This window comes from Schistocerca nitens, chromosome 2, assembly GCF_023898315.1.
Source record: "Schistocerca nitens isolate TAMUIC-IGC-003100 chromosome 2, iqSchNite1.1, whole genome shotgun sequence".
In the NCBI taxonomy this organism is placed as follows: domain Eukaryota; kingdom Metazoa; phylum Arthropoda; class Insecta; order Orthoptera; family Acrididae; genus Schistocerca; species Schistocerca nitens.
Genome location: NC_064615.1, coordinates 37,163,860 through 37,191,449, shown reverse-complemented (window position 1 = coordinate 37,191,449; position 27,590 = coordinate 37,163,860). Strand labels below are relative to the sequence as shown.

The 27,590-nt window shown below is 38.8% G+C and overlaps 1 protein-coding gene across 1 annotated transcript in view; it reads left to right on the top strand.

The window, feature by feature from the left end:
• Nucleotides 1–23,204, top strand: part of LOC126235708 (L-xylulose reductase-like) — a 56,733-nt gene extending 33,529 nt beyond the window's left edge. The window contains exons 2-5 of the mRNA XM_049944469.1: nt 7,693–7,942; nt 22,263–22,377; nt 22,481–22,691; nt 22,870–23,204. Coding sequence (XP_049800426.1) covers nt 7,693–7,942; nt 22,263–22,377; nt 22,481–22,691; nt 22,870–22,973 — 680 coding nt within the window. The 3' untranslated portion in view covers nt 22,974–23,204. The remainder of the gene's footprint in view (nt 1–7,692; nt 7,943–22,262; nt 22,378–22,480; nt 22,692–22,869) is intronic.
• Nucleotides 23,205–27,590: the final 4,386 nt, after the last annotated feature.

Genomic DNA, 27,590 nt, shown 5'->3' with positions numbered 1-27,590 from the left:
TCCGATTGTGAGAACATTCTGTTGGCATCCACCTGCATAGGGAGAAATGATCATCACTATAAAATTAGAGAAATCAGGGCTTGCACAGAAAAATGTATGTGCTTGTTTTTCCCATGCACCGTTCGAGAGTGGGACGGTAGAGAGACAGCTTGATGGTGGTTCATTGAAACCTCTTACTGACTGGACAGATATTGAAAATAGCTAACTGGGCAATTCAATGACCACAAGTGATCCCAGAAAGTGGGTTTAACATTCTACACACAAAAGAATATTACATAAGAAATCTCGATATCAAAAACTGCAGTACATAGGTTTTTCAAACTGACCAAATGAAAACCCCATAGAAAATATTTACATATAGTGTATTGTACATTGGCACAAAATATCCACAAATTATATTTTTAATAAAAATGGACATCTTCATCATAAGGGATGCCCGTTTTGGATAAACAAAGATTACATTGTAAGATTCATCACCTTATACAAGTCCTGTCTGGCTTCAAAGAATAAATGATCATGGGTTGCTAAGAGTTAAATTGCACTGCTCCTTGCAGTTCATTTTCAGACAGAAAATTTCTCTCTTTCAATGTTAAGTGTTTTTCACAAGCATATTCACATGTTTAATGAGTTTTAACACGTTTTCTCACCAAGTCGTCCATGACTTCAACAGGTCCATGTGGCAGTTAGTAAGGAAATGCACTGCTATCAGTTCCCTTTGTGGTGGTTCTCCTCTGCCACAGTACGTGAAAAAATTAGACAAAAGACCCTACTTTAGACCACTCACTTTTACTTCTAACTAAGTATAAGTTAAAAATTTGTCACACTAATGGCAAATAATAGTCATTACTTCATAAATAAAGACATTACACAGTTCTCATAACATCACAACTATTAGCACTAAAATTGACTATAGTACAAAAGGTGGGGACTAGTAAAAATTTTAAATCAAGTGCACATTACACTATAAAAAATTACTCTAGGTCATAACTCTGTCTCAGACTGGTTAAACTTGAAAGATTTGGGTTTCTTTTCCATTTGCAAAATCACTAAAATGCCAAGTCCTGGTTTGAAATTCACGCCATTTATGGACTAATATCACCTTAATGTCCAAAATATGTACATTACCTCTATTAAAAAATCAAGTTGTGCAGTAGCATAGATTTACTAAACATTACATTATGAAAAAAGAATACAGTCACCATCATGTAATTTAATTACTACTCAAATCAAAATTAAGGGATGGAAGTTGTACCAAATCATTGCCCTACTTCTCCACTCAACTCTGAGTACTGCTCTCATTCAACAGAAAATTAAATCCTCATGAAATGTTACCAAATAGTTGACTTGTCAGAATATTCACATTACTCGAGCACTGCAGTTATCAGTTAATCAGCAAAATTACTTTTCTTCATTCCATTATTACCACTTTAAGCTCATATTCCTCACAACACAAAAGAAGTTTTCAGATAACGTATAGATCCGATAATGCCACATTGTATGGCTTGTACCTCAATAAAATATTGCCCTTTGTGTTAAGCTTTCATTCCCAGGTGCAGTGTCATGAATTGCACAATATACACAGTACCCAATGTTGCCTAGTTAAAAAATAAATCATCAATATAGTTATACTAAATTTGTTTGTATACAGTTATTTTACTTACATTTCATACCTTGTTAGCTAGTGGAGTGAGTGGAGAGAGAGTGCAGAGACAGGCTCCCTAACTATTAACACCCTAACATTATTCATTATTTTATTATTTCATTATTCCTTCATTATCTAATAAATAAACATCTGCTCTACTTAGCAAATGTAAAACTGATTCTACTGAAAAACACTCCACACTAACAGATCCTTATGCTAAGGCAAACTTAACTCTCATTACTGATCAGACAAGATTATCACTTAGAAAAACTATTATGTCACTGTATTCCATCAAATTGCTTGAGATTCTAGCCTGAAGGGTGATATACATATAAATCTTTCTTACTCTTTCCACACACGTTACTCCTGGCAACTACATTTAAAGGTTTATTTCCTTAATGTTAGAAGAGGCCGTACCATGACACTCTTCTACAGGTAGATAGTATCTCCATATACTGACTGCACTGATCGCAAACACTTCTAGTATACCGCAATTAATATTAAGACCTAGTATTCGAGATGAAAGCACATTGCCTCTGCTGCTGCATCAGATTATACTAATTTCACACATAAGCTGATTACTTCAGATGTTAATTATTAGTTTTCAGATAATCTGCACCTTCTCCTCCACATACATTGACACCTTTCATTTCCCATTTACCTTACCTCTTTGTTTTACAGAAATTTTTAACCATGACATCAATTTACTTTCATCATATTTCATAAAACCAGAATAAACACAGTATCACATAGATTTTTACCAACTACCTCTGCTGTTTTTTATATTGCCCTTTCTTCCCTCCTCTTATGACTCCATTACTTATCACTGATGCAACATAATATATATAGATAACACTGGAGAAACCTTTTCTAAAATATTACTATACTAAAGTGTCCTGCTGTACTCAAATCACATGAAAGTCAAACATAGAATATTTCTGATTCACTTATAAACTACAGATAGGATGGGGGAAGAGTTTGACTGCCTCAGGAAAAAGGGAAAATGAGACAGACAGCTGGGGTAAGCATTATCACCATATAATTGAACTCTACACAGAATGTTGAACCTCCTACTTGCTACTTTAAATCTTTTGATCCAGAATTACCATCTTCTCCTCCATTTCTGTTCCTTGAATTTCTCCTACCTGTTCCCTGCCCATTCTGGCTATCCTCCACCTGATAATTCCTTGAATTTCTACTAGAATTAGTTCTGTTCATCCTATTTACCTGAAACTTTCTCCTTGATTGCTTATTATCATCAAAATTCCTCCTACAATTCCACTGAGGGCTTCACCCTCTCCACCTTATCAACATAGTTCAAAAAATCACTAATATTACCCCTAGGTGCAGGTACAAATGATTCTTTAACTTTCTTACGCAACTTAATTTCTAATCTAATATCATGGTAGTGTTCTCGCTTCCCGAGCACAGGGTCCCGGGTTCGATTCCCGGCGGGGTCAGGGATTTTCACCTGCCTCGAGATGACTGGGTGTTGTTGTGTCATCTTCATCATCATCATCATCATCATCATCATTCATCCCCATTATGGTCTAAGGAAGGCAATGACAAACCACCTCCACTAGGACCTTGCCTAGTGTGGCCATGCGGGTCTCCCGCATCGTTCCCCTGCACTCTGTCAAGGAGTATGGGACTTCATCATAATCATAATTATTGATTCACTACCTAGCTGTTTGCCTGAAAAATTCAGTTTGCTTATCCAAAACTGACAGAAATCTTTCACAGTACCCTTCCTAGGGTCAAATTTCTCTTGTCCCCAAAATTCACTCAAAATTCTCTGCTGCTTCTCTTTGTATCAATATTCATCTAAAAATGCTTTCTTAAAGATATGCCCTGAAGTACAACCATCAGCTACCTGAGTTGTTCATCCATAAGCATTCACTTTCAAAAAACCTCTCACAAATGACATTTTCTCTTTGTTGTTCCATGTTTCAGGCAAATCATTAAATTCCCTATTGAAATCCAGTGGATGCACTTCCCCATATAGTTCAAAATTATTAAATTTCAGTCCTTTACTTTCATTGTTCACAACCCCCCCCCCCCCCAATATACACAATTATATGGCCAGTGCACTATTTTAAATGTTGAAGGCAACATCAGCTACTGCTACAATAGTTTGCTGTTGAACATCTATGAGCAGTAAAAACCTAACCACACAATTCTTGCAGAATTGTATGGTATGTGTGACACTATTTTTCAAATAAATTAAACAGACATTGTCATTAATTATTCTTAAACATGGCCTATTTGTGTTACACTTAGCCACGCGGGATTAGCCGAGCAGTCTAGGGCGCGCCAGTCATGGACTGTGCAGCTGGTCCCTTGTGCATAGGTGTGTGTGTTTGTCCTTAGGATAATTTAATTTAAGTAGTATGTAAGCTTAGGGACTGATGACCTTAACAGTTAAGTCACATAAGATTTCACACACATTTGAACCTTTTTTTGTGTTACACTTATTCCTCTGTTACGTTGGTGCATTGTTGTTAATCTAACCAATACATTTTTCACGTCTCAAAATTGGCCGTGGACTGACTGTCCTTTATATATTCTCACAATAATAGGCACTGAAACTATACATTGTTTGATGTTTAAGTTACAGAAATTACAATTAAAACGTAACTGATTCAATGAACTGAATACATCAAAAAATTCCTTCGTTTTAACAGTTCCTTCTACCACAAAGGTTAGGCCATACTGTTTTTTTAAATAATGAAATTAACAGATATAGTCATACAAACAATACTTTTGACAAACCTGGTAATTATTCTGGAATTAATTAAGGGCTGGCTTTGCTAATATGTTTTTGAATAGAGCCAAATAAATACTTTAAGAATCCTAGTAGTTCTTCTTCCAAATGTTTATAATTTTTACAGCCACCCTGTTTCTCTTCAACTGGTCTTCTCTAAAGAGTTTTAAAGATTGTAGCAAAACAAATTCAAAAATTTCTTCCTGTAAATGGCATAATTTTTTAAAAACCAGTTTCTATTCCACCAGTTTCTATTCCAAGCACTGTAAATGCCATCAATGCATTTACTCAAAAAATATGTTACACACTAGGTAAGGGGAAAAGTGGTCATAGGAGTACTCTGTGACCTGACAACAGCATTTGATTCAGTGACAACTCCTTTATTATCCATGAATTACAAATATACGGACTCAGGGACACAGATAGGAAACGAAAAACGATTGTAATTTCACATTGACGCAATTACTCCTCAAACTGGAAAACAGTTTCCCAGGGAATGTCACAAATGACCTACCACTTGCTACTGATGCTCATTCAGTTTTATTTACTGATGATAAATCAGTTCTGATTGAAACTGAGTTGCCTGAAGCAATTCCAGAAAGTGTCAGAAACACTTAGAAAATCTTGAATCTTGTTTCCATCAAAATGGACTAAAATCAAAATGACGCAGTTTGAAGCTAAATCATTAGGAAATAGTGAAATAAATGTAACTTACTGTGATCAGGATATCACAGAATGATATCATGTAAAGTTCTAAATCCTAAATCGTGATAAAAATTAAAACTGGAAGGTACACATTGACAACTGTGCCAATAAACTTAACTGCTTAGTATTTGCAGTGTGTATTTCATTAGGTGTCACAAACGTGGACATCAGTAAGATAGTTTATCACTGCTGCCTTGAATCACTAATTTGTTATGGCATAATTTTCCAGGGAAATTCAGCAATTCTTACAAGACCTATAGTATTAAAAAAGAAAATAATTAAGAACATGTGTGTTAGCAAACAATGAATGTCCTGTTCACCACTGTTAAAAAAATCTAAAAGTGCTGTCTATTCCGTCCCTTTACATATATGAGGTGTTATTTTTATATAAAAATTAGCATACAATAAACTGTTTTCATTTTAACCACAGCTACAACACTCACCACAGAGAGAATTTTGAATTCCTCTTGCAACATTTGATCCTCTATGCCCAAATGCCAGAGTATATAGGGTTAAAAGCTTACAGTACCATAAAGGGCAGTAATACATCTAATATGGAGCTTGGTTCACTGAAAAGCTTACTCTTTACTCTTCGTGTGCAAAAGTGCTATTCTATTGAAGAAGTCACTGAGCAGAGTTTCACAATCTGAACAAGCCAATTATACAGTTTCTTTTTTTGAGTGCTGGAAACTGCTGTATGTATTTGTGTAGCAGTATCTCAGAACTGTATGTAAAGTAATGTAAACTTTTGTATCTGTTTTAAAACAAAGTTTCTTTTTGTAAATGTTAACATGTCTCCTATACATCAAATCAAATGATTTGAAAATTGTATGTTATGAGATGAATAAATCACATTCATACACATGTAAGCAACCATTTAACATCATGTGGAATGTAATACCATAGTAAAAGACAGAGACTACCAGGTCTCTTTCACAAAAGGCACAGTCTTACATTATCATCTGCCATGTTCATTTTCTCTTTGTGTCTGTTGTTCATTATTTGCCTTTCAGTTCATTTTCAAACAGTGTTCTCAGTCATTTTGTAGTATATGTACATATAATGAGGTGACAAAAGTCATGGGATACTTCCTAATGTTGTGTTGGAGCTCCTTTTGCCCAGTGTAGTGCAGCAGCTTGACATGGCATGGATTCAACAAGTCACTGGAAGTCCTGTGCCGAAATATTTAGTCATGTTGCCCTTATAGCCATCCATAGTAGCAAAAGTATTGCCGGTGCAGGATTTCGTGCACAGAGTGACCTCTCCATTATGCCTCATAAATGATTGACTGGATTCATGTTGGGCAGTATGGGTAGCCAAATCATTTGCTCAGACTGTTCAGACTGTTCTTCAAATCAGTCACGAACAGTTGTGCACTGGTGACATGGCGCATTGTCATTGATAAAAATTCTACCATGGTCTTGGAACATGAAATCCATGAATAACTGCAAATGTTCTCCAAGTATTTGAACGTAACCATTTCCAGTCAAAGATCAATTCAGTTGGACCAGAGGACCCAGGCCATTCTGTGTAAAAACAGCCCACGCCATTATGGGGCCATCATCACCTTGTTCAGCACCTTGTTGACAATGTGGGTCCAGGCTTTGTGGTGTCTGTGCCACACTTGAATCCTACTAACAGCTCTTACCAACTGAAATGAGGACTCATCTGAGTAGATCATGGTTTTCCATCTTGTTGGGTCCAACTGACGTGGTCATGAGACCAGGAGAGGCACTGCAGGTGATGTTTTGCTGTTAACAAAGGCACTCGCATCAGTCATCTGTTGCCATAGCCCATTAATGTCAAATTTTGCTGCACTGTCCTAATGGTTACATTCATCACATATCCCACATTGATTCCTCTGGTTATTTTGGTGTTGTTTGTGTGTTAACACTGACAACTCTACGCAAACACAGATCGTTAAGTGAAGACAGTTGGCCACTGCATTGCCCATTGTGAGAGGTAATGCCTAAAGTGTGGTATTGTTGGCATGCACTTGACACTTGGATCCTGGAATTTTGAATTCCCTAACGATTTCTGGACTGGAATGTCCCATGTGTCTAGCTCCAACTACCATTCTGTGTTCAAAGACTGTTAATTCCCATTGTGTGGCCCTAATCATGTCAGAAACCATTTCACATGACTCACCTGAGTACAAATAACACTGCTGACAGTGCACTGTCCTTTTATACCTTGTGTACTTGATTCTACCACCATATGTGCCTATCGCTATCCCATGACTTTTGTCTCCTCAGTGTATATGCATGTTTATGTTTTCTCAATTTTTGTTTTGAAATGTGAAAACCATTTGTCCATTAAATTGTATCAATTTGACTTGAATTTAACAAGCATATACATTCCTGGCAAAATGTTTTCAGGAAATCCTTAGGTACCTATAGTGGGCAAGTGACTCTAACAATCAATTAATACACATTTCACACTTTGATAAGAGGCCAGATTTGAGTACTAATCACATAGTTTCATATCAGTACAGACTCCACTACTCAGGAAGACATTTAATTACAAAACCAAGCTCATTTGTAAACAATTACTTGAAGCATGTCATATTTTATTCTTACAGGTATAGGAAGAGAACTTGTAAAAGCTTTAGTCCGTTATGGAGCAGAAGTTATTGCTTTGTCTCGCACAAAGAAGCATCTTGATACTTTGTGTCAAGAAGTAAAAGTGACTCCAGTGTGTGTTGATCTATCAGACTGGGATACGGCTCGGGAAGCGGTGAGGAAGATTGGCCCAGTTGACTGTTTAGTAAATAATGCTGCTGTTGCATTACTGGACCCATTCTTGAAGGCAAAACCAGAAGATTTTGATAAGTAATTTCATGATTTGACATTTTTCATATATTAATTGCAACTGTTAATGTTAATCCCTTATGCTTTCCATTAAAAATGTGTTGATTTAGTCAGAGTTCCATTTAAAGAAGATTATATATCAAGTAACACTCACTAAATATTAGCACAGAACACTGATCAGAGTATGTAGTTCTTTCTAACTTTAGTTGTTCAGTTACAAAAATTTAAGAAATTTAGTAGTTCATAATAAGATATTATTGTTTCCTAAGCTTGCTAAGAACTGTTCTATGAACTTTCCCTTCTTTTTCCACTATACATACTGGTACAATATTGCTACATTCCATCCTGGATGTTCAATTATTTGATTTGTACATACTAGTGTAAATATGAGTGGTGTTATTATGCTCTGAGTTTCAGATTTAATTGTCTGTAAATTTTCTGTGTGGTTTGAAGTTTAAGTGACTGTACTTCAGAACTGTCAAAAAATGCCTACCACATATTAATTTTGTTACTTGAAATATAGTTTTGACTCTGTAGCAATGAAATGAGACACACATACCTAGTAGAGGGTGGCAATCCAAATTTCCCTGGTTACCAGGGTCAGGTAGTGTTGTATGGGCTCCATGAGGCAATGAAACTGTTGTGGAGCCAGCCTGATCCACGCCTGCTCAACTGCCGCCCACAACTCGGAAGCTGAGTACAAATTTTGCCTATCTCAGTCAGCGTCATTCCAGTTACCATTAGTAGGATTAAGGTCAGGTGCCCAGGAAGCCCACACGAACACTCCATGTGTGTGGTGTACCACACAAACCATTCTGACACAATTCAGGAGTGATGTGTTGATGCATTGTCTTGTTTAAGACTGCTGTAGATGAAGACACCAATGCTCTTAATAGGAAAGTAGACACCTGAGTTGTTCACTGATGAGAGGCAGTAGCAGACATATGACAGGCCCCATTTTATACTGTATAAAGATCTCAGACATGAGGATATCTCCACCATCCGCCTAAATGGTTCCTTGTTAGCATATAGGATGTACTGCTTCATGTGGATATTTATGTTCTCATACCCTGTCATCAGTCTGCTTACCACTGACACAGTGTCCTGCAAAAAGCTCTTTGTCTGCATAATCATGTAGATATAGCACTACATGCGTTATGTACCTACAACCTGTGATTGTCATGTCCTGATATTGCAAATTGTGCTCAGCAATTATATTATGGTTGTATCTGTGAGCAATAACAAAGTCCATCAGCTCATTGTTGCTGGAAAGGCCATGTTTTGGGAAGGCAAAACACAGTTAATAAATAAACTGACTGAATAGAACATGAAAAAGCCACAAAAATTTAAGTTACAGAAAAGGAACCTTTTTTAATGTGATTGAAAATTTAGTACTAATAATTAATTTTACCGTGTTGCACAATACTCAATTTTCTAGGTATCTACCAGTTCCTATAGTGCTACTATGTAGCATCAGTCTACTTAACATTGGCTTTTAATTGAAGCAAATCAGATTGCTTTTGAATACTGTGAAGTATGATATCTGCAATATAACTAGAGAATAGTAAGCAACACATAGCCCATTTTCAACTGTAACTAACTGGTGTATAAAGACAGTCCATTACACAAATTGTAATATTGCTGAAGTTAGGACATATTACCCACTTAAAATATTTAATATATTGTGACTTACCAAATGAAAGTGCTGGCAGGTCGACAGACACACAAACAAACACAAACATACACGTAGAATTCTAGCTTTCGCAACCAACGGTTGCTTCGTCAGGAAAGAGGGAAGGAGAGGGAAAGATGAAAGGATGTGGGTTTCAAGGGAGAGGGTAAGGAGTCATTCCAATCCCGGGAGCGGAAAGACTTAACTTGGGGGAAAAAAGGACAGGTATACACTCGCACACACACATGTATCCATCCGCACATACACAGACACGAGCAGACATTTGTAAAGGCAAAGAGTTCGGGCAGAGATGTCAGTCGAGGCGGAAGTGCAGAGGCAAAGATGTTGTTGAAAGACAGGTGAGGTATGAGCAGCGGCAACTTGAAATTAGCGGAGGTGAGGCCTGGCGGATAACGAGAGGAGAGGATATACTGAAGGGCAAGTTCCCATCTCCGGAGTTCTGACAGGTTGGTGTTAGTGGGAAGTATCCAGATAACCCGGATGGTGTAACACTGTGCCAAGATGTGCTGGCCGTGCACCAAGGCATGTTTAGCCACAGGGTGATCCTCATTACCAACAAACACTGTCTGCCTGTGTCCATTCATGTGAATGGACAGTTTGTTGCTGGTCATTCCCACATAGAAAGCTTCACAGTGTAGGCAGGTCAGTTGGTAAATCACGTGGGTGCTTTCACACGTGGCTCTGCCTTTGATCGTGTACACCTTCCGGGTTACAGGACTGGAGTAGGTGGTGGTGGGAGGGTGCATGGGACAGGTTTTACAGCGGGGGTGGTTACAAGGGTAGGAGCCAGAGGGTAGGGAAAGTGGTTTGGGGATTTCATAGGGTTGAAGGGATGAACTAACAGGTTACGAAGGTTAGGTGGATGGTGGAAAGACACTCTTGGTGGAGTGGGGAGGATTTCATGAAGGATGGATCTCCAGAGCCACTTCTTCATCCCCTCAAACCCAGAACCTCCCACAGAAGAACCACAAAAGTGCCCCACTTGTGACAGGATACTTTCCGGGACTGGATCAGACTCTGAATGTGGCTCTCCAGCAGGGATACGACTTCCTCAAATCCTGCCCTGAAATGAGATCCATCCTTCATGAAATCCTCCCCACTCCACCAAGAGTGTCTTTCCGCCGTCCATCTAACCTTCGTAACCTGTTAGTTCATCCCTATGAAATCCCCAAACCACCTTCCCTACCCTCTGACTCCTACCCTTGTAACCACCCCCGCTGTAAAACCTGTCCCATGCACCCTCCCACCACCACCTACTCCAGTCCTGTAACCCGGAGGGTGTACACGACCAAAGGCAGAGCCACGTGTGAAAGCACCCACGTGATCTACCAACTGACCTGCCTACACTGTGACGCATTCTATGTGGGAATGACCAGCTGTCCATTTGCATGAATGGACACAGGCAGACAGTGTTTGTTGGTAATGAGGATCACCCTGTGGCTAAACATGCCTTGGTGCATGGCCAGCACATCTTGGCACAGTGTTACACCGTCCGGGTTATCTGGATACTTCCCACTAACACCAACCTATCCGAACTCCGGAGATGGGAAGTTGCCCTTCAGTATATCCTCTCTTCTCGTTATCCGCCAGGCCTCCATCTCCGCTAATTTCAATTTGCCGCTGCTCATACCTCACCTGTCTTTCAACAACATCTTTGCCTCTGTACTTCCGCCTCGACTGACATCTCTGCCCGAACTCTTTGCCTTTACAAATGTCTGCTCGTGTCTGTGTATGTGCGGATTGATATGTGTGTGTGTGCGAGTGTATACCTGTCCTTTTTTCCCCCAAGGTAAGTCTTTCCGCTCCCGGGATTGGAATGACTCCTTACCCTCTCCCTTAAAACCCACATCCTTTCATCTTTCCCTCTCCTTCCCTCTTTCCTGACGAAGCAACCGTTGGTTGCGAAAGCTAGAATTCTGTGTGTATGTTTGTGTTTGTTTGTGTGTCTGCCGACCTGCCAGCACGTTCATTTGGTAAGTCACATCATCTTTGTTTTTAGATATATTTTTCCTACGTGGAATGTTTCCCTCTATTATAATCATATTTTTATATATTTATTTTTATATATTTATTGGGCCTTTTTGTCTTCACTGTATGTGGTGCAATTAGATATTGAAGATTTTAGACATTAAATGTCCCCTTTTATTTATTTCTTTTCTGTAATAGTTAATATTAGCTAGACATACTTAAATTTAATTCTGATACACATTGTATCAAATAGTAAATGACTAATGAGACAACTAGCATCACACCCAAACTAAGAACTTTATATGTTCAATCCAGTCACTGTTGTGCGCTCTGGGAGAAATTCACAATGGGTCATCCCAGAAACATTAAAAAAAAAAAGAAACTATTAACATTGTCTTGCATAATTTTTCCAAATCAAGCTTCTCCTGTCTCAATGATGATGTTCTGTGCCATTCCATAATTTGGTGTTTTGTCTGTGGCCAAACTGAAAAATCAACTTTCATCCTCAGTTACAGTTTGTTTCAACAGATTAGGACCCTCAGCAATTACAGAGATGTAAGTGTTACAGCATGCAGCTCGATGCTCTCTCCGCTCTTCTGTCAGTGAATGTAGCACCAAATCTTGTGCAAAGCATTCGCTAAATGGACCTGGTCATTTCCTTACTGATGCCACATTTCACTTCAAGCATTCTGGTGGAAATTTGCCTATCACTGACAACAATTTCCTTGGCTTTTCCCACATTTTCACGTGTCCAAACAAAGCAAGACATCCAACACTTGGTTCATCTTCTAAGATTTCTGTTCTATTCTTAAATGCTGAAAACCAGAGGAACTCTTATGCAGAACTGAGACAATCATCTCTGTAAACACGTTGCATATCTTTGTAAACTTTTCATGCCATTTTTCGTGATTTACAGTAAAATTTTATCACAGCTCTTTGATCCATGATGCTATGTTTGTCTGCTACTTCTTGCACATTACTTTCACAGCTACTAAGCATTCACAGGCTGTCATTGACATAAAACATCTATGCCTTCAACACGATCTAGCAGATGAAATTGTAACCACATGTGGCATGTTACTTCAAAATTTTCCAGGTAAAATAACCAGCCTGATTCCCTATTTAGCACACGGTGTAGTATTTTTAAAATATTTCATTACTTATAGGAAATATCAGTATTGGGCACAATGAAGATTCTGTTATTGGCATGTTGCATTGCTTGTGTTCTTTAGATGAAACAGAAGAAACAAAGACTTTTATGAAATATATTTTTATATAATACTGCATTACACAAACAAAATCATTTAAATTCTCATAAACTCTTTAACATACATCTTCTTGCCTGTATTATCTTAGACAGGAACCGAGCGAGGTGGCGTAGTGGTTAGACACTGGACTCGCATTCGGGAGGACGACGGTTCAATCCCACGTCCGGCCATCCTGATTTAGGTTTTCCATGATTTCCCTAAATCGCTCCAGGCAAATGCCGGGATGGTTCCTTTGAAAGGCCACGCCCAACTTCCTTCCCCGTCCTTCCCTAATCCGATGAGACCGATGACCTCGCTGTCTGGTCTTCTTCCCAAAAAAACCCAACCCAACCCTCTCTTAGACAGGAAGTGTAGCAGTGTGGAAGCTTGAATATCTTGTGACAATACACACATCACTCATTGTTTCTCCTATTGGGGAATGAGACCTGTATGACTCCCAACCCCCACCCAATTTCATTTTATTATTATTATTATTATTAGCAGTAGTAGTAGTATTAGTAGTAGTAGCAGCAGTGGTATTAAAATTCTAGTGTTAAATCTTCTTGAATCTCTTCTGCTCTGTGGAAACAATGTCCTTTCAATGTAGTTTCGAATATGGGGAACCAATGAAGTATGCTGGGCTCAAGTTGAGAAGCAGCGTGGGTGAGGTGTATACAAGTGCAATGTTCTGCCAGATAACTGTGCATCAGAAATATCATAATGCAACATCAGTTATTAGTTTTTACACATTTTAGGACTCTTCTCATTCACAGCTTCTTGCCAGTTCTTCAAAACCCTTTGTACTGTTTTTCATTTACTACATGGCTGCAGGTTGCAGTGATAGGCTGTGTTGTTATGTGACCACATCTTACGTACTGTGTGTATTTCATCAGCAGTTGCAGATTCTGTCCAGGAATTTTCATTATTAGCATCCAATTTTGCTCAGTGAATTAGGTTATCAGTTCTGATTTGACACCATTTTATTTATTTATTTTGTCCATTGCTATAGCAGCAACATGACATGAACTTTGTTACTCGGTGCTTAAGATAACTTATACAACTGTTAAATTGGTTTTTGTTATCATCAAGATATTCATTGCTTGCAGATCTTTTCTTGCTTTCTTTCAAATAAACGTTTAATATTTTGCAACCTTGTAAGTCTTTTAAGAAGAACTTTCCACATTAATGGTTCAGCAATAGTGCTTTTTCCTTTCAGTTGCACCTGAAAATGGCCATAAAGCTGAAATCATGATTGTGTGAAATAAATTAATAGTAATTTACATCCAAATGATGGAAATTTATTTCAAAAAGTTGAGGAATAGGTTATTTTTGACAGTCTGTGTAAAATACTTTTCTCTATTCATTCATTGTTAAAAACTTATGGTAAAATGTGGAAAATCTGCCAAAATAAACAAAATTGACTCTTCAGACTGAATAGTTGACATGCACACTTGCCCAATAAAATATTTATGTTTACATATTCCAATACCATATATAACGTCATAATTAACAAATGGGTTGCTGTCATTTCAGGAAGTCATAGGACAGACAATTTTTTGGCATCAGATACAAGTTGAAACTGCCTGTTACAAACGTTAAATTTGGACTTTTTCATGTAATTTTTCTTTATTTTAAAAGTACAATAAAATACTGATAGCCACAAGGTATGAGAAAAAGATCGCTGACTATCAGCTAAATGTGTTTCAGTGTTTGGTGCAGTGATGGTCTGCTCCCAACAAAATATATGAAACTGTATTACTCTGATATGTGCTTATTCAACATGAAACATAAAGAATTAACATTTTCTGATTATTTACCAGGCCATAATAAAAATCTCATTAAATATGTTTATAAAGAAACATTTACCATACATCACTCAGGTGGCAAGGACTCTAGATCTCATTATAATGTGCAAACTTGTGTTGTACAATGCCTTTTCAATCGAAGAATAGAATCATTAAAACCTTGATAATGGATCGGTGTGTGCAAATTTCTTTTGGTTGTGAGGCCTCTTCCTAACCCACTGTGTTTCCACATTATTTTGCTTTTTGGGAATATTTCTTGGAATTTGCATTTTCAGGCATCACCTAATACAACATTTGAAGGGATGGATTGTTCATTGTCTTGTTCCATGTGATGTTTGTCAATAAAATTGCATGGCATGATTTCAGACTGATGCCCACTTCATCAGAAATCTATTGGGCCCTTATCAACAATTTTTGCAAAACACTGGATCAATACGCTACATAGTGATCATTGCTTGATGTGGAAGGTAATGCAGATTGGGGGTCACTTCAACCAGCATTACTCTCACTTAAATGGCTGAAACTATCATAGCACTGAGTGTGCCCCATGCTGTGCACTGCATTCTTGTCTAAACAGTTAAAGTTTTCCTGTAAACTTGATCTCTCCATTGTGAGAAACTTTATGCATCTGATTTGTTTTTCCAAACCCTTAACTGAGAAATTTTCCTAACACTGTGTACATATATTAATGTCAACTGTTACAACTCAAACACAATTTAGTGCATCAAATATGGTACACAGCACCCTGCTCTTAAAACTTGCTATAAAGAGCGCTTAGTATCATCACTAAGTTCAATGTAGCTGTTGACATGCTACACTGCCTGATAAAAAGGTTATGCACCCAGAAGAAATCGTCGGATGTCAGGAGAACTTCATTCATGTACAGACGGTTGCCAGTATGTAAATTACTGGAGTTGCAATTCTGTGTGACAGGTAGAACAGGCATGAGAATGTATTAGTGTTGGTCATGTTTAGTGTTGTTACCAGGTCTGGTGGGGTAAACAAGGAGCTCAGTTGCTGAGGAATCACTCTGAAGGACATGAATGAGGCCCTGTACTTGCATAAGATAGCATTATCAGCATCCTACAAGAGTTTGAAAGAGACCCCATTGTGGGTTTCCATTTGGCCAGCTGGTTGAATCATGCTATATCTCGACCTGTGGGGCATTCGGATGTGACAATGGCCTGATGTTGGACTGTATGATAAAATAAGGGGAAGCATACTTGTCAAGGTTCTGGTTGACTGTGTCTGACCATCACAAGGGAGGATTTCAAGGACATCATAACCACTTTACTTCTGCAACTGCATCCAAGAACAAGTAATGGAGTCTATGCAACATTTTACATTATCCCACACCACTGATTGGAGCCTAGAAGTTGCCAGACTAGGGAATTACTGTCCCATGCATAGGCTGCCATTAATACCACAACACAAATGGCAGTGTTTGGAGTGGTACCATGACTGGGAAGCATGGATTGCTGATGACTGATGTTGCATTGTGTCCAGTAATGAATTGTGCTTTGACACTACCCCATATAACCTTTGTTGGCAATTATGGTGGCAACCTGGGGAGAGGTCCCATTCTTTCAATGTTTATTGAGGGAATTCTGTCAGCACATCAGTATGTCAGAGACATCCTTCACCGTCAGGTGTTACCTCTCATGCGACAGTATCATGATATCATCTTTGAACATGGTAATATCTGACCACATATGCCACATGTCTATAGGAACTGTTTCACGATGTTGAGGCACTCCTGTGAGAAGAAAAAATCCCCACATATGCCCCAGCAGAATATTTGTGGGTCCAGCTCGGCATCTCATGTGTTCCAGTGCCAGTACCTGGGATATCAAGGACCAGTTCCAACAGTTGTGGGCCACCTTGCCTCAGGAAAGGATACAATGGCTTTATGACATCCTTCCCAACTGAACCATTGGGTACCTCCAGGCTAGAGGGAGTGCAACGTCATAGTGATAAGTGGACTCGTACTGTCAAGTTCTTTGTAGATTTGACTGAAATAACATCGTATACCCTCTCAACCCATTATGTTTCATTTTGTTTGTTACTCTCCTTCTAGGTGCTTTACTGTTTTCGTCAGGCAGTCTATTTCAAAAGTTTGGTCCTTTTTTTCTTAACATTTCTTGTGATTTAAGGGTCATACTTCATTTGCCAAATTTTTGCTCAAAGAATATGTTTTGAATTGCAGTTCATATCTAAGTGACGGAGTAGTAAAGTTTCTACAGAACATATTAAGGTCTCAGCCTCTAAAATCACATTGACTTTTACCAGATTACAGTTTGATGGTGTTTGTTAACTACACCTAGAGCTGTTGTTGTTCAGCTTTGTATTTGTTTCTGTAAATAAGTTCTCAGTGAGAACTGAAGATCATAGCAGAGGAGCTACTAACAACTTATTTTTAGTACCCAATCCCTTCAAGAACCAGTTTTTTTTTTATTTGTGTGTGTGTGTGTGTGTGTGTGTGTGTATTTGTTTGTTTGTTTCAGCAAGCTGTCTTGTTGATGTCTTTCTGCAATCTTTTTGACTGATTGTCTTCCACTCTGTCATCTGCACCCCCTTTCTCCCACTGTCGATCTCGGGTCTGTGGTACCTAGCATATCTGGAAGCAGGGTGAACGGGGAAACTGCATGATCGGGACACAAGCTGTGGCCCTGAGTCTTTGTGCCACCACTGCATGGGTCATGACACCACTGATGTAGAGGAGATGTGTCTATGTGGTGAGGACTAGGTTCATCAGTTGGTGAGGCAGGAGGCAGGAGTGACTCTTTTCAAAGCCCTTTGTTGTGCTACATCTTGAACTGATAATTAACAACTGTGGTTTCCAACTCACTAAGACTTGGGATCCAGCCTTGAGTGCAAAATAGTAAGCTATGGGAAGGTTTACTCATATCATGTCAACTGAAGAATTGAGACCACACCACATTGATGCATCTCCTTGGCATCAGCGTCAACTTGATCCCTGAGTGTCTGTACCACACGCTTCCCCCTTGACATTGCCAGCAGAGCCTTGTCTGGGTACTGCAAGCCTGAGATAAGCTGGAGGGAGGACATGTATAAGACAATGGACAATGCCCAATGACAGTCAGCCATATGAACCATATAAGGATGAGAAAAAGTCAGTGTACCTAAATATCAAACAATTTTGATAATTCTGAGTATGAGAGAACATTTCAGAGGATACTACTGCCAAAATTGTATAAAGTGTAAACACACACACACACACACACACACACACACAGTAGTTTTGACATATTATATTGTTGGCAGTTGACCTCTATGATCGGCTAAACCATTTACTAGGGATTTTTGTGTTCCACTATAATCTTCAGCCGTCACTGGGGATTTTTTTATGGAAACAAATACAAAACTGAATATCAACGGTGTTCTCAGTCAGTATTATCAAATAGAGAGCTGCTTAAAGGCAGAAAGATTGCAGTGCCTGGTAATATGATTAGTTTTGTACATACTTTTCTGCTCTATCAGTTAGATATGAATTGCAATTTAAAACATGTCAGCCTCCTCAGTATTTCTAACATGAAAATATTAATCACCCTTCCTCCTTTTTATTGTAGACAACATTTACAGCAAAACACAGTTTGTGTTCTTGGGTATCATCAGTGTAGCATATATTTGGTACAGATTGGCTCTTGTTGATGGTGAAGGTATTGATTATGGTCATTTTAAGTATTCCTAACACAAATAGTGCTCTATCTTGATGACAGTCCTTCAGGACATATGTTTATTCACTGTGAATGAAGTAGTAGTTGTAGTGAAGCTTTTTTATTATGTCTAACTAGACTGGAAAGGCAGCAACATTTTTCTATTTTGCAGTGAAATCTTCTCTAGTATTTTATAGCATAAATTCACAGTATGCGCATGTGTCAACTGTGTCAGAAGATGGAAGGATACACGATGCAGTGAGGAATGTGAGAAGTTTTACTGCATTAAGGTGCCATGAAAATCATAATTTGCACATCAGCCCTCCTTTGTTGTTTTAGCTTTTCAGTGTCACCAGTATATGCATTATTAATACTACTAGACTGAGCTGATTTTAGGGAAGAAACTACCTCTAGTGTTCATGAACCAGGTGCATAGATGTGTGTCTGCTTCATAAGTATCATATTCAGTATAAGTTGTTGTTTGATCTGTCAGTGATATGAAAATGATACTCTATGCAACATCATTTGAAATTATTTAAAACTATTGCTATTTTACCCCTCTCTTTAAAGTAACACTGTTAAAGGAAGTAGTCATTGTTGTGGCGTAACAACGAGCTACGCCACACTGAGGAGGAAGCCGAAAGGCACGCATACACACACGCTGACTGGCGTCAAGTCTGGAACAGGAGACTTAATGAATGCGATAAAGAAAATACGTAGCTTTGGAATATACTTAACTTTTAATGCTTCCTTTGGTACATCTCTCTTGACTATACAAATGAGACTCGTAAGATACATGCACTGATACAATTGGCGCCTTGCTAAGTCGTAGCCATTAACTTAGCTGAAGGCTATTCTGTCTCTCGGCAAATGAGAGCAAAGGCTTCGTCAGTATAGTCGCTAGCAACGTCGCCGTACAACTGGGGCGAGTTCTCGTACGTCTCTCGAGACCTGCCGTGTGGTGGCGCTCGGTCTGCGATCACACAGTGGCACGCGGGTCCGACATGTACTAATGGACCGCGGCCGATTTAAGCTACCACCTAGCAAGTGTGGTGTCTGGCAGTGACACCACATTCCTCCCCCGCAAATCGGCGAACGGTCGTGTTATAAGGCTTCCGCCCGCCGTGGGGAGGACCCCATGTTGACGTATGCGATGAGGTGGGGAGCCTAACAACAGGCGAGGCTGTGCCACCCGCACCCGGCCATTCGGTCCGAGGGGAGCTAGGAAACGCCTGAAAACCTAGTCCGGGGTGCACATCAACATGCGGTGTATGCGCCCGTAGAGAGACAGGAGGGGCCGAAGGGTCGACCTCCATGTGGTCGGGGCACCCGACGGGCGAAGACGACATCTGGTCCGGAGCGGGCAAGAGGTCCATGGCGGAGGACAGCCGGTCACGGGAAGCGAGCGGCAGCGCGTGACCCAGGGAGGCGCCAGGCGGTTGCAGCGACGCGTCCACTGCGGGCGGCGCCGGCGGGAGAACAGGCGGCGGCGGCGGCGCGTCACCATGGGGCAAAATGGAAGGCAGCGTCGGTAACACCTGGGGATGAGGCGAGCCAGTAGATGGGTCCCCAGGGCGCTGACCGGACGGCACCGTCGCTGAAAGCAGACGGGGAGTGGCAGAACCCAGGCGACGACAGAGGCGCAGCTGATTGAGATGCCGACGCACCTCACCAGAGGCCCCCAAAACCAAATACAGCGCGCGGCCGAGGCAGCGAAGAATGCGCCCTTCGAGCCAACGCCGTGAACCGCGATAGTTGCGATAGAAAACAACGTCGCCTGGAGCAAAAGCAGGAGTCTGCCGCTGCACAGGAACCTGATGCGGCGGATGCAGCAAAGACATCAAGGTTCGATGAGGACGACCATGGAGCAACTCAGCCGGCGAGCGACCATCGCGGGGCTGAGAGCGATACGAAGACAAAAAGAGCAACAAGGCGTCCTCCCTAGAATGCGACTCTTTCAACTTCAACATCTGTGACTTGAAAGTCCGGACCAACCTTTCAGCGGCACCGTTTGACTGAGGCGAAAACGGCGCGGATATCAGATGTTGAATACCATTGGCCTTGCAGAATGACTGAAATTCTGCGGACATGAATTGTGGGCCATTGTCGGAAACAATAGTCTGGGAAGACCTTCAATGCAAAAAATAGCGGACAACGCTTGGATGGTGGCAGATGACGTCGTGGAAGACATCCGGACAACAAAAGGAAAATTACTGAAGGAATCGACAACAACCAACTATCGAGCATTCCAGAATGGACCAGCAAAATCGATGTGCAAGCGTTGCCAAGGGGAAGTGGCTGTCGGCCATGCAAAGAATTTCCGCGGCGCGGCGGATTGTTGTTCGGCACACGCCACGCAAGAAGAGCACATATTCGTCATCGCGCGTCGGATCCCATCCTCGTCGCCAATCTGTTGTGGCGTAACAATGAGCTACGCCACACTGAGGAGGAAGCCGAAAGGCACGCGTACACACACGCCGACTGGCGTCAAGTCTGGAACAGGAGACTTAATGAATGCGATAAAGAAAATACGTAGCTTTGGAATATACTTAACTATTAATGCTTCCTTTGGTACATCTCTCTTGACTATACAAATGAGACTCGTAAGATACATGCACTGATACAATTGGCGCCTTGCTAAGTCGTAGCCATTAACTTAGCTGAAGGCTATTCTGTCTCTCGGCAAATGAGAGCAAAGGCTTCGTCAGTATAGTCGCTAGCAACGTCGCCGTACAACTGGGGCGAGTTCTCGTACGTCTCTCGAGACCTGCCGTGTGGTGGCGCTCAGTCTGCGATCACACAGTGGTGACACGCGGGTCCGACATGTACTAATGGACTGCGGCCGATTTAAGCTACCACCTAGCAAGTGTGGTGTCTGGCAGTGACACCACAGTCATTCTGATGAATTTTATAGGGATCTTTTGGATTTTCACTCTACCCTGCACCAGCCACATAACTCTGTTGTTGTTCAGTGGAAGTTTTTGTGATGATGTCTTTAATTTTACCAAAATTATGTCCATAATAATGCTGGGGTTGAAAATTGTGTAACCTCTGCCTCTATTACTCAGAATTGTATGTTAAATTAAATGTGAAAGTATTTGTTATTTGATGAATAACCATAGAATGTGTCCCACTATAATCTTCAGCCATCACTGGGATTCAAACTGTTGAAGTGCTGGTCACTGTTTAACATGTGAACTGTGTCCCTGTCATAGTTAGGAGCAAAAATCAAAAAGATTGGCTATGAAGTGATGCTGCATCATTTCAAATTGGATATTTGTATTAAGTTAGTGAGCAATTTTAGTACACAAATAATCCAGAAACACTTAGCTCTGGCACATACATATTAAATTCATTTGTTACAAAAGTGAGGAAAATAGCAGACTGTAGAAATTTGTAACGTGCTCTCTCTCTTTCTCTCTCCAGCTCTCCCATTACATACACTCTTCTATTAGACTGACTTTATTTCTTTTTTTATTTCTGATGTGATACTTATTTTGCAGCTGAAAGCAGTGTGTTGAAGCTCTTTAAGTAATTTAAGTAATAAGACAATTTCTGCAACCATGACAGTTTGTGTATTAACATAACTTGCAAAAAAATTTATTAGTGGGAAACTAACAAAACTGAGTATTTTGCATAGTGTTTTGAATGTACTGTCTATACTTTCATTTACAGCTTCAGCTTTGACTAATTATTTAGAAATTTTCTTTATTTTACTTGAAGTTACTTTCTGTTTTTCATCTTATGCTACAAACAAATCAGTGAATTTTTTTCTCTTTTCTTTTGTTCAATCCTACTGCCCTTACATATGATATGGGCCATTGTGGGCTGCTTATTCTCAGGTGTTTGACCTGTCTTGTTTGTTACTTTGTTTCCATTGGAACATAGTTGTATCCAACTACATATTAATTCAAATTTCTTGTATTTTTTTAATTTTTATTTTATTTTCAGGAGCTTTGCTATTAATGTTAAAGCAGTGCTTAATGTCAGTCAGGTTGTTGCAGAAAGTATGATTCAAAGAGGAAAAGGAGGAACTATTGTAAATTTATCCTCTCAAGCTTCACAGGTTGTGAATCTATTACATTATTTACCTTTCTTTTAATGTAGATCAAGAACTAAAATGAAAAAGTAACTGTCTTTTTAATTTACTACTGAATCTTTAATTTTAGGCTGCACTGGCAGATCATGCAATATATTGTGCTTCAAAGGCTGCTGTAGACCAGCTTTCTAAAGTGATGGCTCTTGAGCTTGGACCTCATAATATTAGAGTCAACTGTGTCAATCCAACTGTTGTAATGACTGAAATGGGGAAGATAGGTTGGTCAAAGCCCGAGAAGGCAGCAACAATGCTATCCAAAATTCCTATGGGAAGGTTTGCTGGTAAGACTTCTAGTACTTGAATAGCATATTCCATGATATAAAAATAGAATTTTAAAATGACTTGCAGAGCCACAGAAATGCACAGTTTTCCAGAATGTAAGAATAAATTTCAGAACATGTTGCAACTCATGTACTCTAAAAAATACAATGCTGCTTAGTGGTGTTGTTTTTGTTTCAGAACCTGAAGATGTAGTTAATGCTGTAATCTTCCTGCTCAGCAGTAAATCTGATATGATAAATGGGATATGTGTACCTATTGATGGAGGATTCCTTGCATGCTAACACTGTTTATATGTATCTTATAAATGACAGCTGTGTCAGAAGAACCAAAACTTCACACTTTATCTAAAGGAAAAATGATATTTTGAATTTCATATATAATATTAATTTAGCATGTAAATCAGTAATATAAGGGAAAATTTGCAGTTATACATGGAACAGATAAATATTTGTTTTTCCAGTTTCTGTCAGTACTGACAAATAAAATTTGGAGTCACTCCTGTAACAAAACAATGTTAATGCCTCAAACTCTTATGACAATTTTATACCTTATAGCATATGAATCCAACATAATACCATGAAAATCACTATAAGTGGTTCTGACACTGACTCTTTAAGACACTGTTGATTGTTGGCAGATTAGAACCAGTAAAATTATAATTTAAGACAATGTGAAAGGCAAAGCACAGACTCAAATATTTACTTATAAAATTAGAAATTTATTAGTATGGGATTCCTGTTACTCTGTCTTTAAATGTGTAAATCATAAAATTTTAGTAGGGAATTACAGGAATAATGACATATGATGCATTAGCTTTTTATCCCATCTTCTTCATGACCAAAGTCATTTTGCTATGTTAAAATACAGAGTTTTTGAGAAACAAAATAGGTACATGATAAAGGATCAGAGTAAGAATCATTACAAAGTGGAAATATACGGCCCAATCACATTAATACAACCATTATCTATGTTCAATGTCAACATGCTACAACCACTCACAGATGGCAGGTGACATCACTAGCAGTGGACAGTATATAAATCATGGCAGGTGGACACGGAAAACAGTGCTGTTGTTGTCATAATGCAAAAAGAAAGCACTTTATTTGATGTCCAAAAGAGCATGATCATTGGCTTTTGGGCCAAGGGTGGAAGCATTTCCAAAGTGACTTCATTCATAAACTGTTTACTTGCAACAGTGGTTAAACTATTCTGTGCCAGGCAATAGATAAAAGGGGTGAATGAAAAGGGGTGAATGACGGCTGTGGAGATGTGTAGGGGTGAATAGATGTGCACCTGTTGAACAACTGACTGCCCAGATGAATCGAGGGGCTACCAACAGTGTCTCCTTAACTCCTTAACTACCATTCAGTGAACGTGGTTGCATATGGGTCTCCGCACCATGCTGATTGCTGTTCACCACTGACAAATGCTGGAATTTGCATGTCATGCCACAACTGGATGCCCACTGAGTAGTGATAGGTGGCCTTTGCAGATGAATCATCTTTAAACTCGATTAGACAGATAGCTATTGGTATGTATGATCCTGCAACAATTGTGGAAAGGGTCCAAGCCAAAGAAGGGACTGCTATGGTCTGGGAAATATTTTTGTGGCATTTATTGGGTGATCTCATCATTCTAAAAGGCACATTGGATCAGCACAAGCATGCATTTATCCTTGGAGACCATGTCCACCCCTACACACATTTCTTTTTTCTTGGCGTGATGGCCTCTAACAGCAGGACAATGCAACATGTCATACAGTTGCAGTGTACATGTATTGCTCGAAGAGAACCAGGATGAGTTAACTGCACTCCCCTGGCCACCAAACTCCCCAGATTTAAATCCAATTGAGAATCTGTGGGACCACCTTGATTGGACTGATTGCACCAACCAAAAAACCTAGTGTAGCTGGCTACAACATTGGAGTCTGCATGGTTCCACAGCCCTGTCCATACCTTCCAGAACCTCACTGATTCTCTTACTGCATGTCCACGCTGCAAAAGGTGGTTATTCAGGCTCTTAACGGGTGGTCACATTCATGTGAGTGAACTATGTAATATAAAAAAAAAAACCTCAGTTCCCAATAGGTTCCAAAAAAAAAAGGGGCAAAAATATGGATAGTGATGTGCCAGGAGAAAAAGAAAGGCCATTGATAAGTTCATAACAGAATCAGCAAATAAAAGCCAATCAGTTTGGAAAATAATAAAGAAGGAGGCAAGTAAAATGTTGCTAAAATGAAAATATCACTCTGAACCCTGAAAAAAAGAGTGCCACTCATCCCCAACATACTGCAGATCTCTTCCGTTGTTACTATGTAGATATCACAAATAATTTAATAATCAGTGACAAAAGAGATAGTAGAAACAAAAAGTAAAACAAAATGCACTCTTGGTTCTCTTAAGTCCACATTTTCAAAACAATTCTGGATGAAATCATCTGTCTTGCAGCAAATTTTAAGAAAATGTCGTCAGGAATGATGGTATTCAGATTACAGCATAAATCAATTCAATTCAATTTATTAGCGTCCTTGTAGTACATCTTTGAAATGATATAGGACTTGTCAATAAACATTACAATTTAAAATACATATACATGAAAATTCGTAATTGAATTTACTTGTCACTTAGACATTACAATTTTAATAGAACTTTTAGAACATTAACATAAAAATATACAAGTAGGATAACAATGTACAAAAAAAAAAAAAAAAAAAGTTAGTGATTCTCACATCAAAGATTATTTACATTCTTACATTAACAGTTTCACACTTTCATAGAAACAGCAAGTATTTAAATGTGAGCAATTACACATATTTATTATGTCAGGGAAATATTAACTGCGCTTTTGTTGTCAACGATTCACAAACTCTTCAATACTGTAAAAACTATTGCTCAATAAAATGTTTTTTAATTCTCTTTTAAATATGTACAGTTTTGGTATTATTTTTAGTTCTTTGGGGAGAGCACTGTAGAGGATTTTGGGTTGGTTTAGTACACTTTTGTGATACATAGCTGTTTTATGAATTTCTCTGTGGAAATCATTCCTATTCCTTGTTTCGTAGTTGTGAAATTCTCTGTTTAATGTAGAAAATTCCTCATGTTCTTTTAAGAAACATATGCTTTCATATATGTATAAAGATGGTAGTGTCATGATTTTTAATTCTTTGAAAGCATGCCTACAAGAGTCTCTATATCCTATACCTTTTATTATTCTGACTGCCTTCTTTTGTAGTCTAAATGAGTGTTTTGTTAGACTGATGTTCCCCCAAAACTGTATGCCGTATCTTAATAAACTGTGCATGAATGAGAAATAAGCACATAACACTGTTTTAATATTACATGAGCTTTTAAGCATTCTAAGTATATAACATGTTTGACTTAATTTTTTGTTCAATGATATTACATGCTTTTCCCATCTTAAGTGTTCATCAAACCATACTCCCAAGAATTTAGTGTATGATGCTTGTTCAATCTTACACTTACCCAGTTCTACTGTAAGGTTAGTTTTTATTTTATTTGTAATATGTCTGAAGTTGATCCACGTTGTTTTTTTGGCATTCACAATGAGTCTGTTTTCATTAAACCATCTGTCTGCTTCGTCTGTTGCTAATGTGACTTTTTCCTGTAAGTCAGCTTCACTATTTGCTTTAACAAACAAACTTGTATCATCAGCAAACAGTACTGCCTCTGCTTCAGATAGTTGACTTGGTAGGTCATTAATAAATATTAAAAACAGTAATGGCCCTAATACAGATCCCTGGGGTACTCCATACAAAACTCTCTCGAATCTTGATGAATATGTCCTATCTGCCTGGCTTATCTCCACCTTCTGATATCTGTCTGACAGATATGATTCAAACCATTTGTGGGCAACTCCACGTATCCCATAGGCATACAACTTCCTAAGCAGTAACTTATGGTCGATGACATCAAAGGCCTTTGATAAGTCTAAAAACAATCCACAATTTAATTCCTTTCTGTTTATGGAATTTAGAACAAGTTGCAAAAAATTGAAGATAGCTGTTTCAGTTGATTTATTTTTATGGAAACCATTTTGCGCATTAACCAATATTCTATTCTTAATAAGAAATTTGTATAGTCTCTGATACATTATCCTTTCTATTATTTTTGAGAAACCTGACAACATTGATAAAGGCCTAAAGTTACTAACATCATATTTATCACCATTCTTGTAAAGTGGCTTTATAGTAGACATTTTTAGTTTTGATGGGAACACCCCTGTCTTAAAAGATTCATTTATAATTTCAGTGAGATGCGAGGCTATGTTTCTTGCACTTTGCTTAATGACTTTGTCAGGAATCCCATCACACCCACATGACATTTTATTTTTTAACTTATTTATAGCATTTAGTACCTCTGAATCAGTTACTGGATAAAGGAACATTGTCATGTCATTCATGGGGATTTTTACCTTGCTATTGGAATTGCATTTAGTTTTAATTAGATTTATGGCTATATTTGTGAAATGTTCATAAATATGTTGGCAATCTGAAGTGAGTCCTTAACAGTTTTACCCCCACTTTTAATGACAAATTGTTATCTTTTCTTTTGTGTCTACCTATATTTTTATTTATTACCTCCCAAGTTGACTTCATTTTGTTGTTACCTTTCTCAATATAGGTATCATTATCAAGCTTCTTAGCTGCAATTATTACTTTCTTGTACAGGCTTCTATAACATTTCACATGTGCTTTCAGTACTACATTCTTCCTGGCTGATTTATTTAATTTTCTGAGAGTGTCTGATGACTTTCTAATCCCCTGTGTAACCCATGTTCATTTCACATGTGCGTTCAGTACTACATTCTTCCTGGCTGATTTATTTAACTTTCTGAGAGTGTCTGATGACTTTCTAATCCCCTTTGTAACCCATGTTTTG